This window comes from Colobus angolensis, unplaced genomic scaffold (assembly GCF_000951035.1).
Source record: "Colobus angolensis palliatus isolate OR3802 unplaced genomic scaffold, Cang.pa_1.0 Scaffold355, whole genome shotgun sequence".
NCBI lineage: Eukaryota > Metazoa > Chordata > Mammalia > Primates > Cercopithecidae > Colobus > Colobus angolensis.
The window spans coordinates 294758-307572 of NW_012116877.1; the positions used below are offsets into that span (position 1 = coordinate 294758).

The 12815-nt window shown below is 40.8% G+C and overlaps 1 protein-coding gene across 3 annotated transcripts in view; it reads left to right on the top strand.

Annotated features, from left to right (window-relative positions):
* RAB6A (RAB6A, member RAS oncogene family) overlaps positions 1-12815 on the top strand; it is a 103199-nt gene that overhangs the window by 54636 nt on the left and 35748 nt on the right. For 2 of the 3 annotated variants that reach the window (XM_011953021.1, XM_011953020.1), the window contains exon 6: positions 8351-8444. The exons of the other annotated variant lie outside the window; for it this stretch is intronic. In XM_011953021.1, coding sequence (XP_011808411.1) covers positions 8351-8444 — 94 coding nt within the window. The remainder of the gene's footprint in view (positions 1-8350; positions 8445-12815) is intronic. 3 annotated transcript variants of the gene reach the window in all.

Here is a 12815-nt window from a genome sequence, read left to right on the forward strand (position 1 = left end):
GGAGCTTGCAGTGAGCTGAGATCCGGCCACTGCACTCCAGTCCAGGCGACAGAGCGAGACTCCGCCTCAAAAAAAAAAAAAAAGAAATGGAGTTTCGCTCTTGTCGCTCACGCTGGAGTACAATCTTGGCTCATTCCAATCTCAGTCTCCTAGGCTCAAGCGATTCTCCTGCCTCAGCCTCCCAAGTAGCTGGAATTACAAGAGCTCGCCACCACACCTGGCTAATTTTTGTATTTTTTAGTAGTGACGGGGTTTCACCATGTTGGCCAGGATGGTCTCAAACTCCTGACCTCAGGTGATCCACCCACCTCGGCTTCCCAAAGTGATGGGATTACAGGCATGAGCCACCACGCCCTACCTAAAACTATAATTTTTCTTTAAGGTAACATTTGTTAGTTGCTTTGAAATTACCATCTTTCTTGGTAATCTTTACCAGACTACCATCTCTCAACTGTTCACATTTAAAACAATTAGAGCTTGTTCATTCTACCAAAATGATTTTCAAATGGGTAAAAGACTTAATTTTTTTAAAAGCATCTTTATATTTGGCCTTTTATAAGCATGACATGAAATCCTGAAGCCATAAAGGGAAAGATTGATAAGTTTGAATACATAAAGAGCATATTCACCTATTAGATCGACCATGATTCAGAAGATTTAAATCCACAGTATTTTCAAGAGTTTGAATAAACAGGAACTCTCATGCACTGAAAATGTAAACAATTTTGGGGGGAAACAATTGGATGATATTAGAATTTAAAATAATGTTATTGAGCCGGTATCCCACAGATGGGCCCACAGAAATGTGAAAAGGTGACCATACAAGAATGTTTCTTGCAACATTATTTATAATACTGAAAAATTAAAAGCAATCTAGATATCCAGCAGCAGTAGATTGGAGATATAAATAGTATTTTGTAAGTGGAATACTTTGTAGCCGTTAAAAAGAATGAGAGGAATTTACTGATGTTTTAACATATTTCTAACACATGAAGCTTAGAAAAGCACTTGATCAGTGTGTATAACACGATATCCTTTCTATTTTAAAAAAGATGGCAGGCTGGGCATGGTGACTCACGCCTGTAATCCCAGCACTTTGGGAGGTCAAAGTGGGCGGATCACTTGAGGTCAGGAGTTGGAGACCAGCCTGGCCAACATAGTGAAACACCATCTCTACTAAAAATACAAAAATTAACCGGGTATGGTGGTGTGTGTCTGTAATCCCAGCTACTCAGGAGGCTGAGGCAGGAGAATCAGTTGAACCTGGGAGGCGGAAATTGCAGTGAGCTGAGATCTACGCCATTGCACTCCAGCCTGGGCGGCAGAGTGAGACTCCATCTCAAAAAAAAAAAAAGATGATGATGGAGAGTAGTAGGCAATAAGGCAAACAAGCAAACAGATCAAATGAAGGCCAGATCATGTACAGCAAAGTGAGGGCTCACTCTTAATGAGATTAGAGGGTTTGAGTAGAGGAGTAACTTTTCATGGATCACTGTTCTATTAAAATTAAAGAGGTAGGCTGGCACCGTGGCTCGCGTCTATAATCCCAGCACTTTGGGAGGCAGAGGCGGGCAGATCACTTGAGGTCAGGAGTTCAAGACCAACCTGGCCAATATGGTGAAACGCCATCTCTGCTAAAAATAGAAAAATTAGCCTGTCATGGTGGCGCGTGCATGTAATCCCAGCTACTCAGGAGGCTGAGGCAGAAGAATTGCTTGAACCCAAGAGGCAGAGGTGGCAGTGAGCTGAGATTGCACCACTGTGCTCCAGCATGGGCAACAGAGTGAGACTCTGTCTCAAAAAAAAAAAAAAAGAATTTAAAGGGGTAATAATGGGAGTGAGAAGACTAGTGAGGAGGCTAATTCAGTCTGTCATCCAAGCAAGAAATTATGACTTGGACTAAGACAGTGATAGCTTATACAGTGATAAGTGGTTCAATTCAGATGTATTTTGAAGATAGAGCTATCAGGATATACTTATGCAGTGAATGGATTACATACTAATGGGTGGAATGTGGAGTGTGAGTGAAGGAGCAGTTGGGGATGATACCTAGATTTTTGGCCTGGGTGACTGTCATTAACTTGAGATAAGAGCGACTGTCTAAAGAGCTGTTTTAGGAGAGAACATGACCTGAGTTTTGGTCATGTTAAGTTTAGAATGGCCATTAGAAATCTTAGTGAAGATGTCAGATACGCAGTTGGATGATATGTGTCTGGGGTTCAGAGGAACAGTCCAGGGTAGATATATGTTTGGGAGTCATCAGCGTATAGATAGCATTTAAAACCATGAGACTGTATGGGATCAGCAAGGGAGTAATTGTAGCTAGAGAAGAGGACCAAGGAGTACATTTTAGGGTATTTTTTATTTAAAACAGGGTCTTTCAGTCTTGGCACTATTGACATTTTGGGCCAGGTAATTCTTGTCCTGTGCATTTTAGGATATTTTAGGGTATTTTAGTATATTTAGCAATATCCTTGGCTTCTTCCCAGTAGATACCAGTAGCACACACATAAGCAGGTTGTGACAACCAGACTCTCTCCCCAGATTGCCCCTGGTTAAGATCCACTGACTGAGAAGTTAAGGAAGTAAAGAGGAACTGGTGAAACAAGTAAGAAGGAGAAATTGGCCACAAAAGTAGGAGGAAAACCAGGTGGATACAATGTTCTGAAAGCCAAATGAAAATAAATGTTTTAAGGAGAAGACAGTTATTAACTATGCCAAATGCTCTTTAAAGTCAAACCAAATGAAGACTGAGAATTAACCCATTGGATTTAGAAGTTTGAAGGTTATGTTGTTGACAGGTAGTCACACTGAAGTGGTGGGGTTGAAAATCTCACTACAGTAGGTTCAAGACAGAATGTCCCTCTCACCTCTGAAGTTATAAGATAAGATGAACAAGATGACCCTATTTATATTAGTAATAGTAAAAGAAAAATCTGGCCAGCGTGGTGGCTCACACCTCCCAGCACTTTGGGAATCCGAGGCAGGCAGATCACTTGAGGCCAGGAGTTCGAGACCAGCCTGGGCCAACATAGAAAAACCCTGTCTCTACTAAAAATATAAAAATTAGCCAGGCAAGGTGGCACATGCCTGTAATCCCAGCTACTTGGGTGACTGAGACATGAGAATCACTTGACCCCAGGAAGTAGAAGTCAGTGATCTGAGATCGTGTCACTGCTCTCCAGCCTGGGTGAGAGTGAGACTGTCAAAAAAAAAAAAAAAAAAAAAAGCCTCTATAATTAAAGCAATGTGGTCTTGCTGCATGAATAGTTACAGAAAAGTAGAACACAGTAGAAAATCTAGAAAGAACCGGGCATGGTGGCTCATGCCTATAATCCCAGCACTTTGGAAGGCCAAAGCAGGCAGATTACCTGAAGTCAAGAGTTCAAGACCAGCCTGGCCAACATGGTGAAACCCCGTCTCTACTAAAAATACAAAAATTAGCCGGCGTGGTGGCACGTGCCTGTAATCCCAGCTACTCGGGAGGCTGAGGCAGAAGAATTGCTTGAGCCTGGGAGGCAGAGGTTGCAGTGAGCTGAGATCATGCCACCGCACTCCAGCCTGGCTGACAAAGTGAGACGCTGTCTCAAAAAAAATAAAAAAGAAAGAAGGGCTAGAAACAGACCCGGTTTCATATAGAAAATAAGTATGAAGGTGGTACCTCAAATCACTGGGGGAAATGAACTATGTAATAAATTGATTGGAGTAACTGGTTAACTGTATAGAAAAAGATAAAATTGGATCAAGTTCTCATATTACACTAGGACAAATTCTGAAGGGATTAGAGATTTAATTGTGAAAATAAAATAAGGACTAACTGAATTCTGGTTCTTAATGATACTAATGCTATGACACAAAATAAGGGAAAATGTTAAATTTGATTACATAAAACATTATAAACAAAGCAAATGGCAAACTAGGGAAAAGTATTTGTAAATCGTATAAAAAATGGCTAATATCCCAAATATATAAAAAGCCTCTAAAAGTAGAGAAAAGATAAACATCACTATAGAAAAATTGACTAGAAATATGAACAGTTCGTGGAGAAAGTAACATAGCTCTTAATTATCTGAAAAGAAGCTCAGTCTTGCTATTACTGAAGTACTGATTGAAACTACACTGAGAAATATTTTTGCCTCAGATTCAGACTGCCAGAATTCCAAGTTTGTTGAAATCCTCTGCTAGCGAGGCTATAAGGAAAACAGTTACTCTCATGAATTGCTGAGGCAATGCAGAATGGTAATACTCCTATGGAGGAGAGAGAGTTGCTTTTTGTCAATATCTAACATAGATGTTTAGCCTTTGACCTGGAAATCCCACTTCTAGGAATCTCCTCAAGATACATTGGTAAGAGTACAAAAAGACATATATACAAATCTATTTCCTATAGCACTATTTGTAATATCTAAAGACTGTAAACAACCCAGATATCCACAAAAGGAAAATGGTTTGACAGACTTACAAACATCGTTTTAAAGGAGTACTAGACAGGTACAAAAAGGAATGAAGGAAGTATATATTACTATGGAGTTAATCTTCAGGATATATGACTAAGTGAAAAAATACAAGGTGAAGTCATCTGTAACATGGTACAGTTTACTTAAGAGAGAAATACAGATGTATATACACATTACCCAAAACAAAATGGGGACTCTACTGGGCTGCCATCCCAGCTGGACTGCTGCTGTGGGGCTCAGCATCAAATACTTTAGGAGAAGCTGCAGAGGGACCTGGAGACAGAGCATGGTGGAGGTAGAGGATACAACCCTCACACCACTGTGCTGTATGTCCATCTTTCAAGTCCTGGTGGTGTCTGCAGAGTTTGAAGGGAAGCCACTGCTTCAGAGATACCAGGTGGTAAATACATGCGTAGTGGAAGTGCGCTCCTGTGCATCTATGCCTTTGAGCAGAAAGCCTTTGAGTCCCAATTAGTGGGCCCATGAGTGGCCAAAATGAGGGACTGGGACCTGTATAGCCATTAAACTATAAATAAGGGCCAAAAAGGAAAGATAAATCATAAGTTTAATGAAAATGGGCTGAGCATGGTGGCTTACTACCTCTATTCCCAAAGGAAGCTGAGGCAGAAGGATCATTTGAGGCCAGGAGTTCGAGGTTACAGTGAGCTACAATCCTGCCACTGCACTAGTGTGCAACAGAGCAAGACCTTGTCTCAAAAAAAAAAAAAAATTAACTTTTTTTTTTTTGAGACTGAGTCTTACTCTGTCGCCCAGGCTGGAGTGCAATAACACAACCTCAGCTCACTGCAACCTCCGCCTCCTGGGTTCAAGTGATTCTCCTGCTTCAGCCTCCTGAGTAGCTGGGACTATAGGGATGCCCAGCTAATTTTATTTTTTTTTCTTTTTTTTTTGAGACGGACTCTCGCTCTGTCACCCAGGCTGGAGTGCAATGGCGCAGTGTTGGCTCACTGCAAGCTCCGCCTCCCGGGTTCGAGCCATTCTCCTGCCTTAGCCTCTTGAGTAGCTGGGTCTACAGGCACCTGTCACAACGCCCAGCTAATTTTTTGTATTTTTAGTAGAGAAGGGGTTTCACTGTATTAGCCAGGATGGTCTCAATCTCCTGACCTTGTGATCCACCCGCCCTGGCCTCCCAAAGTGCTGGGATTACAGGCATGAGCATCTGTTCCCAGCCATGCCCGGCTAATTTTCATATTTTTATTAGAGATGAGGTTTTACCATGTTGGCCAGGCTGGTCTTCAACTCTGACCTCAAATGATCCGCCCACCTCGCTGGGATTACAGGTGTGAGCCACTACACCCGGCTAGATCTTAACTGTTTTTAGTAAACATATTGGTGATGATGTTAGATATTGTTATTTCAAAATGATTGTCTGTATTCTGCATAAAATAAATGAATACTTTGCTTAATGATTGTCTTGGGGAACTGGGATTTTGGACACGGGAGATGGAAATACAGATATAAGATTAATAAAGTTAAATATAAATAACAAATATAAGCATGAATTCATTACATTTTTTAGCATTTGAAAATTTTTAATATTTTCCAGCTCTGTCTACTGAAAGGGCTTAAACCAGGAGAAATGAGCCCACATTACCATATGTAAATACTGTTTCTTTCCAAAGGAACCAGGGCTACTTAAAGAAATGACAAATTTGGCATCTGGGCCAGAAAATGTACACAATGGGGCTGGAACACCATGTCATACCATAAATCAAGGAGGTTATTAAAGACCATTGAGCCGGGCGTGGTGGCTCACGCCTGTAATCCCAGCACTTTGGGAGGCCGAGGCGGGCGGATCACGAGGTCAGGAGATCGAGACCATCCTGGCTAACAAGGTGAAACCCCATCTCTACTAAAAATACAAAAAATTAGCTAGGCGTGGTGGTGGGCGCCTGTAGTCCCAGCTACTCCGGAGGCTGAGGCAGAAGAATGGCGTGAGCCCGGGAGGCGGAGCTTGCGGTGAGCTGAGATCGTGCCACTGCACTCCAGCCTGGGTGACAGAGAGACTCCGTCTCAAAAATAAAAAAAAAAGACCATTGAGGTTATGTCAGATTCAGGAGAGCCAACTCAAAGAAGCTCTACTGGTCAAACTGTAGGAAAATTTGAAAATCAATAATTACTGTAAAATATGTTTAAATCCACAAGTAGTAATAATAATAATAATAATATAGTTAAGGAGAAAACTCATTGGTCACCTTTGGAACATGCCAGAGACTGACTCGAGCATTTATCCTCCTTTACTCTCCCTGCCTCCGTCACTCCTTCCCTCCTTAAGTACCTCAGGATAAGCAAATAATTGAGAAAGTTTATTTCTAAAGAAGTATTTAATTTGCTATAAAGGGATATTGGAATAACTGGCAGTAAAGGACATTTAAAAATGTTTTAGAAAATTTATATACATGGAGAGAATGAGAAGATAAAACAAGCAAATGTAAAATCTTAACAGTTGGAGTGTTATGTAAGAGAATGTTCTTGTTTTTAGGGAGTGGAGAAATCTAGAATAATACTTTCTTGTAGGCAGGAAGGGAATGGGATCTAATACATAGATGTAAGTTTTGAGAATAAGGACAATTCTTTCATAGTAATAGGACTACAGGTAGAATATAAGGGCACACTTGCAAGTAGATGGAAGCTTGTGGAAGTTCTCTTCCATTGCTCAGTTTTCTGTGTTGTGGGAAGCAGGGTTTGTCAGCTGATAGTTTAACTAATTAGAACATTTGTATATTTATGGAATACTTAACCTGTCAGCTTAGGCATTAGGAATACCAATATAAATGATATAATCTTGCACTTGAGAGTTCACAATTTCAGACACAATGTTAATTGTAATGCATCACAAAATACCCTGTAAAGGAAATATTAAAGGATTAATATTTTGTATCTAGAGGGTTTACCATACATGTGTTTGACTCACTTACTTCACTTAGAGAAATCCACAAAATCAGCCAGGCACAGTGGCTCATGCCTCTAATCCCAGCATTTTGGTAGGCTGAGATGAGTGGATCACCTGAAGCCAGGAGTTCGAGAGACCAGCCTGGCCAACATGGTGAAACCCCGTCTCTACTAAAAATACAAAAATTAGCCAGGCATGGTGATAGGCACCTGTAATACCAGCTACTCAGGAGGCTGAGGCAGGAGAATCACTTGAATCCAGGTGGTGGAGGTTGCAGTGAGCTGAGATCATGCCATTGTACTCCAGCCTGGGCAACAAGAGCAAAACTCTGTCTCAAAAAGAAGAAATCCACAAAATCTAACCTAAGGAAATGATTTACAGTGCACAGAATATCAAGCACAAAAATTTTCATGGTAGTGTAAAATTGGAAAACTTGCATTCTAATAGTTTGGGAATGGTCACATAAATTCTAGGAGCAAATTGACAGAAATTGTCTAGCCATAAAAGTTATTTTACACAAAGATTTGAATTTTAAGGCTAAAAGCCTATGGTCTGATACTAAGGGAAAGAGGCAAGCTATTAAGCATTTTTTGTTTTATTTTAGCTTTTTCTTTTTTTGAGACAGGGTCTTTTGCCCAGACTGGAGTGCAGTGATGTGGTGGCCTAATAATGGTTCACTGCAGCCTCCACATTCCTGGACTCAAGCATCCTCAAGCTATTAAGTTTTTAAAAGTAAAAAAATTACAGGATGAGCCCAGTCAAGTGAAAGCAAATCAGTAACAAAAAGTCTTTTAAAAAAAAGTATACACACACAGAAACACACAAATTTCAAAAGTGTGGCAGATTAATGAATTTTCAAACTAATCTGACCTGTATAACCAGTCCTTATGTCAAGGAAAGTTATTTTCAGAGCTTTCTTTATAATCTTTATAATATTGTCTATGTCTCAAAAGTAAGAAGTTTGTTTGTTTCTTTACAGGCAAGTGTCAATTGAGGAGGGAGAGAGGAAAGCCAAAGAGCTGAATGTTATGTTTATTGAAACTAGTGCAAAAGCTGGATACAATGTAAAGCAGGTAAGTTGAGTTGAGGTTACCAAATTGAGAAAACGTGAAATAATTGTGTGAGTATTCTATTCTCTGGTGTATGGTTTTCTTCCACCTGGCAAGAGCAGGCCTTACAAACTAGCAGTGTATTTTCAAACAGTGAAAAATATAAATGTGGCATAGTTTTTGGAAAAAGAAAAAACTTGCCAAACTTCAGATTGTGAACGGAACTACTGCAAAGTGGTAAATCTACCATACTCTCCTCTCATTACATTCCTACTGCATTGCTTTAAAGGTAAATTTTCTTTCTTTTCTTCTATTTTGAGATGGAGTTTCTGTCTTATTGCCCAGGCTGTAATGCAATGGCGTGATCTCAGCTCACTGCACCCTCCACCTCCTGGGTTCAAGCGATTCTCCTGCCTCAGCCTCCCGAGTAGCTGGGATTACAGGCATGCGCCACCACGCCTGGCTAATTTTGTATTTAGTAGAGACGGGGTTTTTCCCGTGTTGGTCAGGCTGGTCTCGAACTCCCAACCACAGGTGATCCACCTGCTTCGGCCCCCCAAAGTGCCAGGATTACAGGTGTGAGCCACCATGCCCGGCTGGTAAATTTTCTTTATTTCAGAGTTTGATGCCAAGACTGAAATAAATGAAAATAAACATTTGCTGTCCGTATTTCTGAGTTTGATGCCAAGACTGAGATAAATGAAAGCAAGTATTTGCTGTCAGTCGTGGTGTTCTTCTACTTATTGTAAAAGTAAATTCTGATTACTTTACCCTTAATAAACTACTGGTGTTTGAACAATGTTTACAACAGGTCTTTTTGGGGGAAGGCAGGAAAATATAGGGAGATGTCAAATTATCAAGTCATTTACTACAAGATAGGTCAGCCAGAGACTCACCTGCTTAACTCTTCAAGGCTATATATCATATAGAATAGTGGTCCCAGATTTATAAGATTTTTGGACATATATATATATTTAGGTGTTTTTTTTTTGTTTTTTTTTTTTGAGATGGAGTCTTGCTCTGTCGCCCAGGCTGGAGTGCAGTGGCGCGATTTCAGCTCACTTCAAACTTCACCTCCCAAGTTCATGCCATTCTCCTGCCTCAGCCTCCCAAGTAGCTGGGACTACAGGCGCCTGCACCATACCTGGCTAATTTTTTGTGTTTTTGGTAGAGACGGGGTTTCACCGTGTTAGCCAGGATAGTCTCAGTCTCCTGACCTCATGATCCATCTGCCTCAGCCTCCCAAAGTGCTGGGATTACAGGCGTGAGCCACCACGCCCGGCTTAGACCAATAATTTTCTTAATTGAGGGTGATCAACAGAGGGTAACAGTAGCATCTTTTAAATAATTAAAGCTTTATGAAAAAGTCTTTATATTGTTTTTTTATACTTTATTTCCCTCCATGCCTTGAACCATTATGTAAGCAATATTGAATGATCACTCATTCTTTCCTCATTAACATATTGTTTCATGGTTTGATATTTTTGCTCATGCTTTTGTTTCCTTTGCTTAGAATGTTCATTTTTTTCCTTTCCTAATTGTACTCCTTATAAGTTTCAGTTTAGACGTCAGCTCTTCAGCAACATTTTCTGACATTTCCCATCCTACCTCCTGTCTGTTACACTGATTCTCTTACGTGTTTTCACAGACCTGATCTCAGTGTCATACTTACCACAGTATATTGAAAATCTCTCTCTCTCTCTCATCAGAATTATATATTCCCAGAACCTAGTAATGTGTATGGAATGTAGTAAGTGATAAGTAAATGAACTCATAGGAGCCACAGACAGTTAAATAATTTGTATAATACCATTATATTAGCCATATGTCACTCTTCTAAGACAAAGCAGTGGGTAGCTTCATCTGACTTTCTCTTTTCTATTTCTTAATATTTTTTCTTTTATATTTATTTATTTTTTGTTTGAGACAGGGTCTCGCTCTGTCTCCCAGGCTGAGTGCAGTGGTGCAATCTTGGCTCACTGCAACCTCTGCCTCCAGGGTTCAAGTGATTCTCATGCCTCATATTCCCCAGTAGCTGGGATTACAGATGTGCGACACCATGCCGGGCTAATTTTTGTACTTTTAGTAGAGACAGGGTTTCATCTTGTTGGTCAGGCTTGTCTCAAACTCCTTGCCTTAAGTAATCTGCCTGCCTCTGCCTCCCAGAGTGCTGGGATTACAGGTGTGAGCCACCAAACCCAGCTGGCTTTCTCTTTTAGAGAGATTTTGATAAGGGTGTGAGCTAGTTGCTTCTATATCCTGCTTCCAGGCTATCTTTTTCTTGGTTAATAGCTGAAGAAGGCATTGCTGTAGTACCCTAGCCCCGACCCTAAGTAGCCTCATAAGTTTAGAAGCTCTAGAATTATCAGATAGCATATAGTAAGCACTACTGATGTCTAGTGTCTTCATGATGTTTGATTGCTTCCGATTTTATTTTTATTATTTTTATTATTTATTTATTTATTTATTTGAGATGGAGTCTCACTCTGTCGCCAGGCTGAAGTGCAGTGGCGTGATCTTGGCTCACTGCAACCTCCACCTCCCAGGTTGAAGCGATTCTCCTGCCTCAGCCTCCTGAGTAGCTGGGACTACAGGCGCCCACCACCATGCCCAGCTAATTTTTTTGTGATTTTAGTAGAGACAGTTTCACCATGTTAGGCAGGATGGTCTCCATCTCCTGACCTCATGATCCGCCCGCCTCGGCCTCCCAAAGTGCTGGAATTGCAGGTGTGAGCCACCATGCCCTGCCCCTCTTACTTTTATTTTTTTGAGATGAGGTCTTGCTCTGTTTCCCAGGCTGGAGTACAGTGGCATAATCACAGCTCATTGTAGCCTTGACCTCTCAGGCCCAAGTGATTCTCCCACCACAGCCTCCAGAATAGCTGGGACTACAGGCATGCACCATCTTGCCCAGCAATTTTTAATTTTTTTCCAGAGACTATGTTCTTGCCATGTTGCCCAGGCTAGTCTTGAACTCCTAGACTCAGGTGATCCTCCCACCTTGGCCTCCCAAGATGTTGGGATTATAGATGTGAGCCCCTCTGCCTAGCCAATTTTTAGTAAATTTATAGCATTGTACAACTATTACCATAATCTGATGGTAGAACATTTTTATTACTAGGTATATATTTTTTTTCCAAAAGCCTAACCCATACAGGCAGATATAGCTGTCTAGTGATAATGAGGAGAGATTTCTTTTACAATCTTGTCCTGAATTCAAAACCCATTTCCGGCTGGGCGCAATGGCTTACACCTGTAATCCCAGCACTTTGGGAGGCTGAGGCAGGAGGATCCCTTGAGTTCAGGAGTTTGAGACCAGCCTAGGCAACATAGCAAGAACCCTGTCTTTATAAAAAATACAAAAATAAGCTGAGTGTGGTGGCATGCACCTGTGGCCTCAGCTACTCATGAGGGTGAAGTGAGAAGATCGCTGGAGTCCGGGAGTTTGAGACTGCAGTGAGACATGATTATGCCACTGAACTCAGCCTGGGTAACAGAGTAAGACCCTGTCTGAAAAAAAACAAAACGAAACCCACCGTTTGCTACTTTACTGTTTTTCCTTATTTAGATTATCTATCTGAACATCTCATCTTGGTGAAGTTCCTGATGCTGTTGGTACTTGATTTTATTGTCTTTTAAATATAAATGTAACCAAAACTTCTATTTTATAACTTTTGAAACTGAATTGACTTAATTTTTTGTAGCTTCCTTCTTAACTTACAAAAACCATTACTTGTCTTAGGTTTTGTAAGGGAGTGCCACAGTATTTTATTTCACTGTTTAGAGACCATGCTTTGTCTGCTCATATAATTCAGCCAAGGAAGACAAAGTCCTGGAACCCCCAAATGAGAGAATGAAACCAAATAAAAAATTAAAATATTAGGTTAATAAGCACATTTAGGTCGGGCATGGTGGCTCACGCCTGTAATCCCAGCACTTTGAGGGGCTGAGGCGGGCAGATTACCTAAAGCCACGAGTTCGATACCGGCCTGACCAATATGGTGAAACCCGGTCTCTACTAAAAATAGAAAAAATTAGCTGGGCGTGGTGGTGGGTGCCTATAATCCCAGCAACTCGGGAGGCCGAGGCAGGAGAATCACTTGAATAACCCGGGAGGTGGAGGTTACAGTGAGCCAAGATCGCGCCATTGCGCTCCAGCCTGGGCAACAATAGTGAAACTCCAGCTCCAAAAAAAGCACATTTAAATAATTGGTTAACGTCTTCCCCTTTCAACTGGCAGTGGTTAATCTTATAGAATATATTTTGTCATTTGGGAAAATGACTTGCTGATTTGAAGTATTAGCTAACAAATAACGTTACTGTTGAATGGATTGTTTATTTATTGAATTTTTATGGATTTTTTCTTTTGTTTTTATTTTTTCTATATAACCTTTC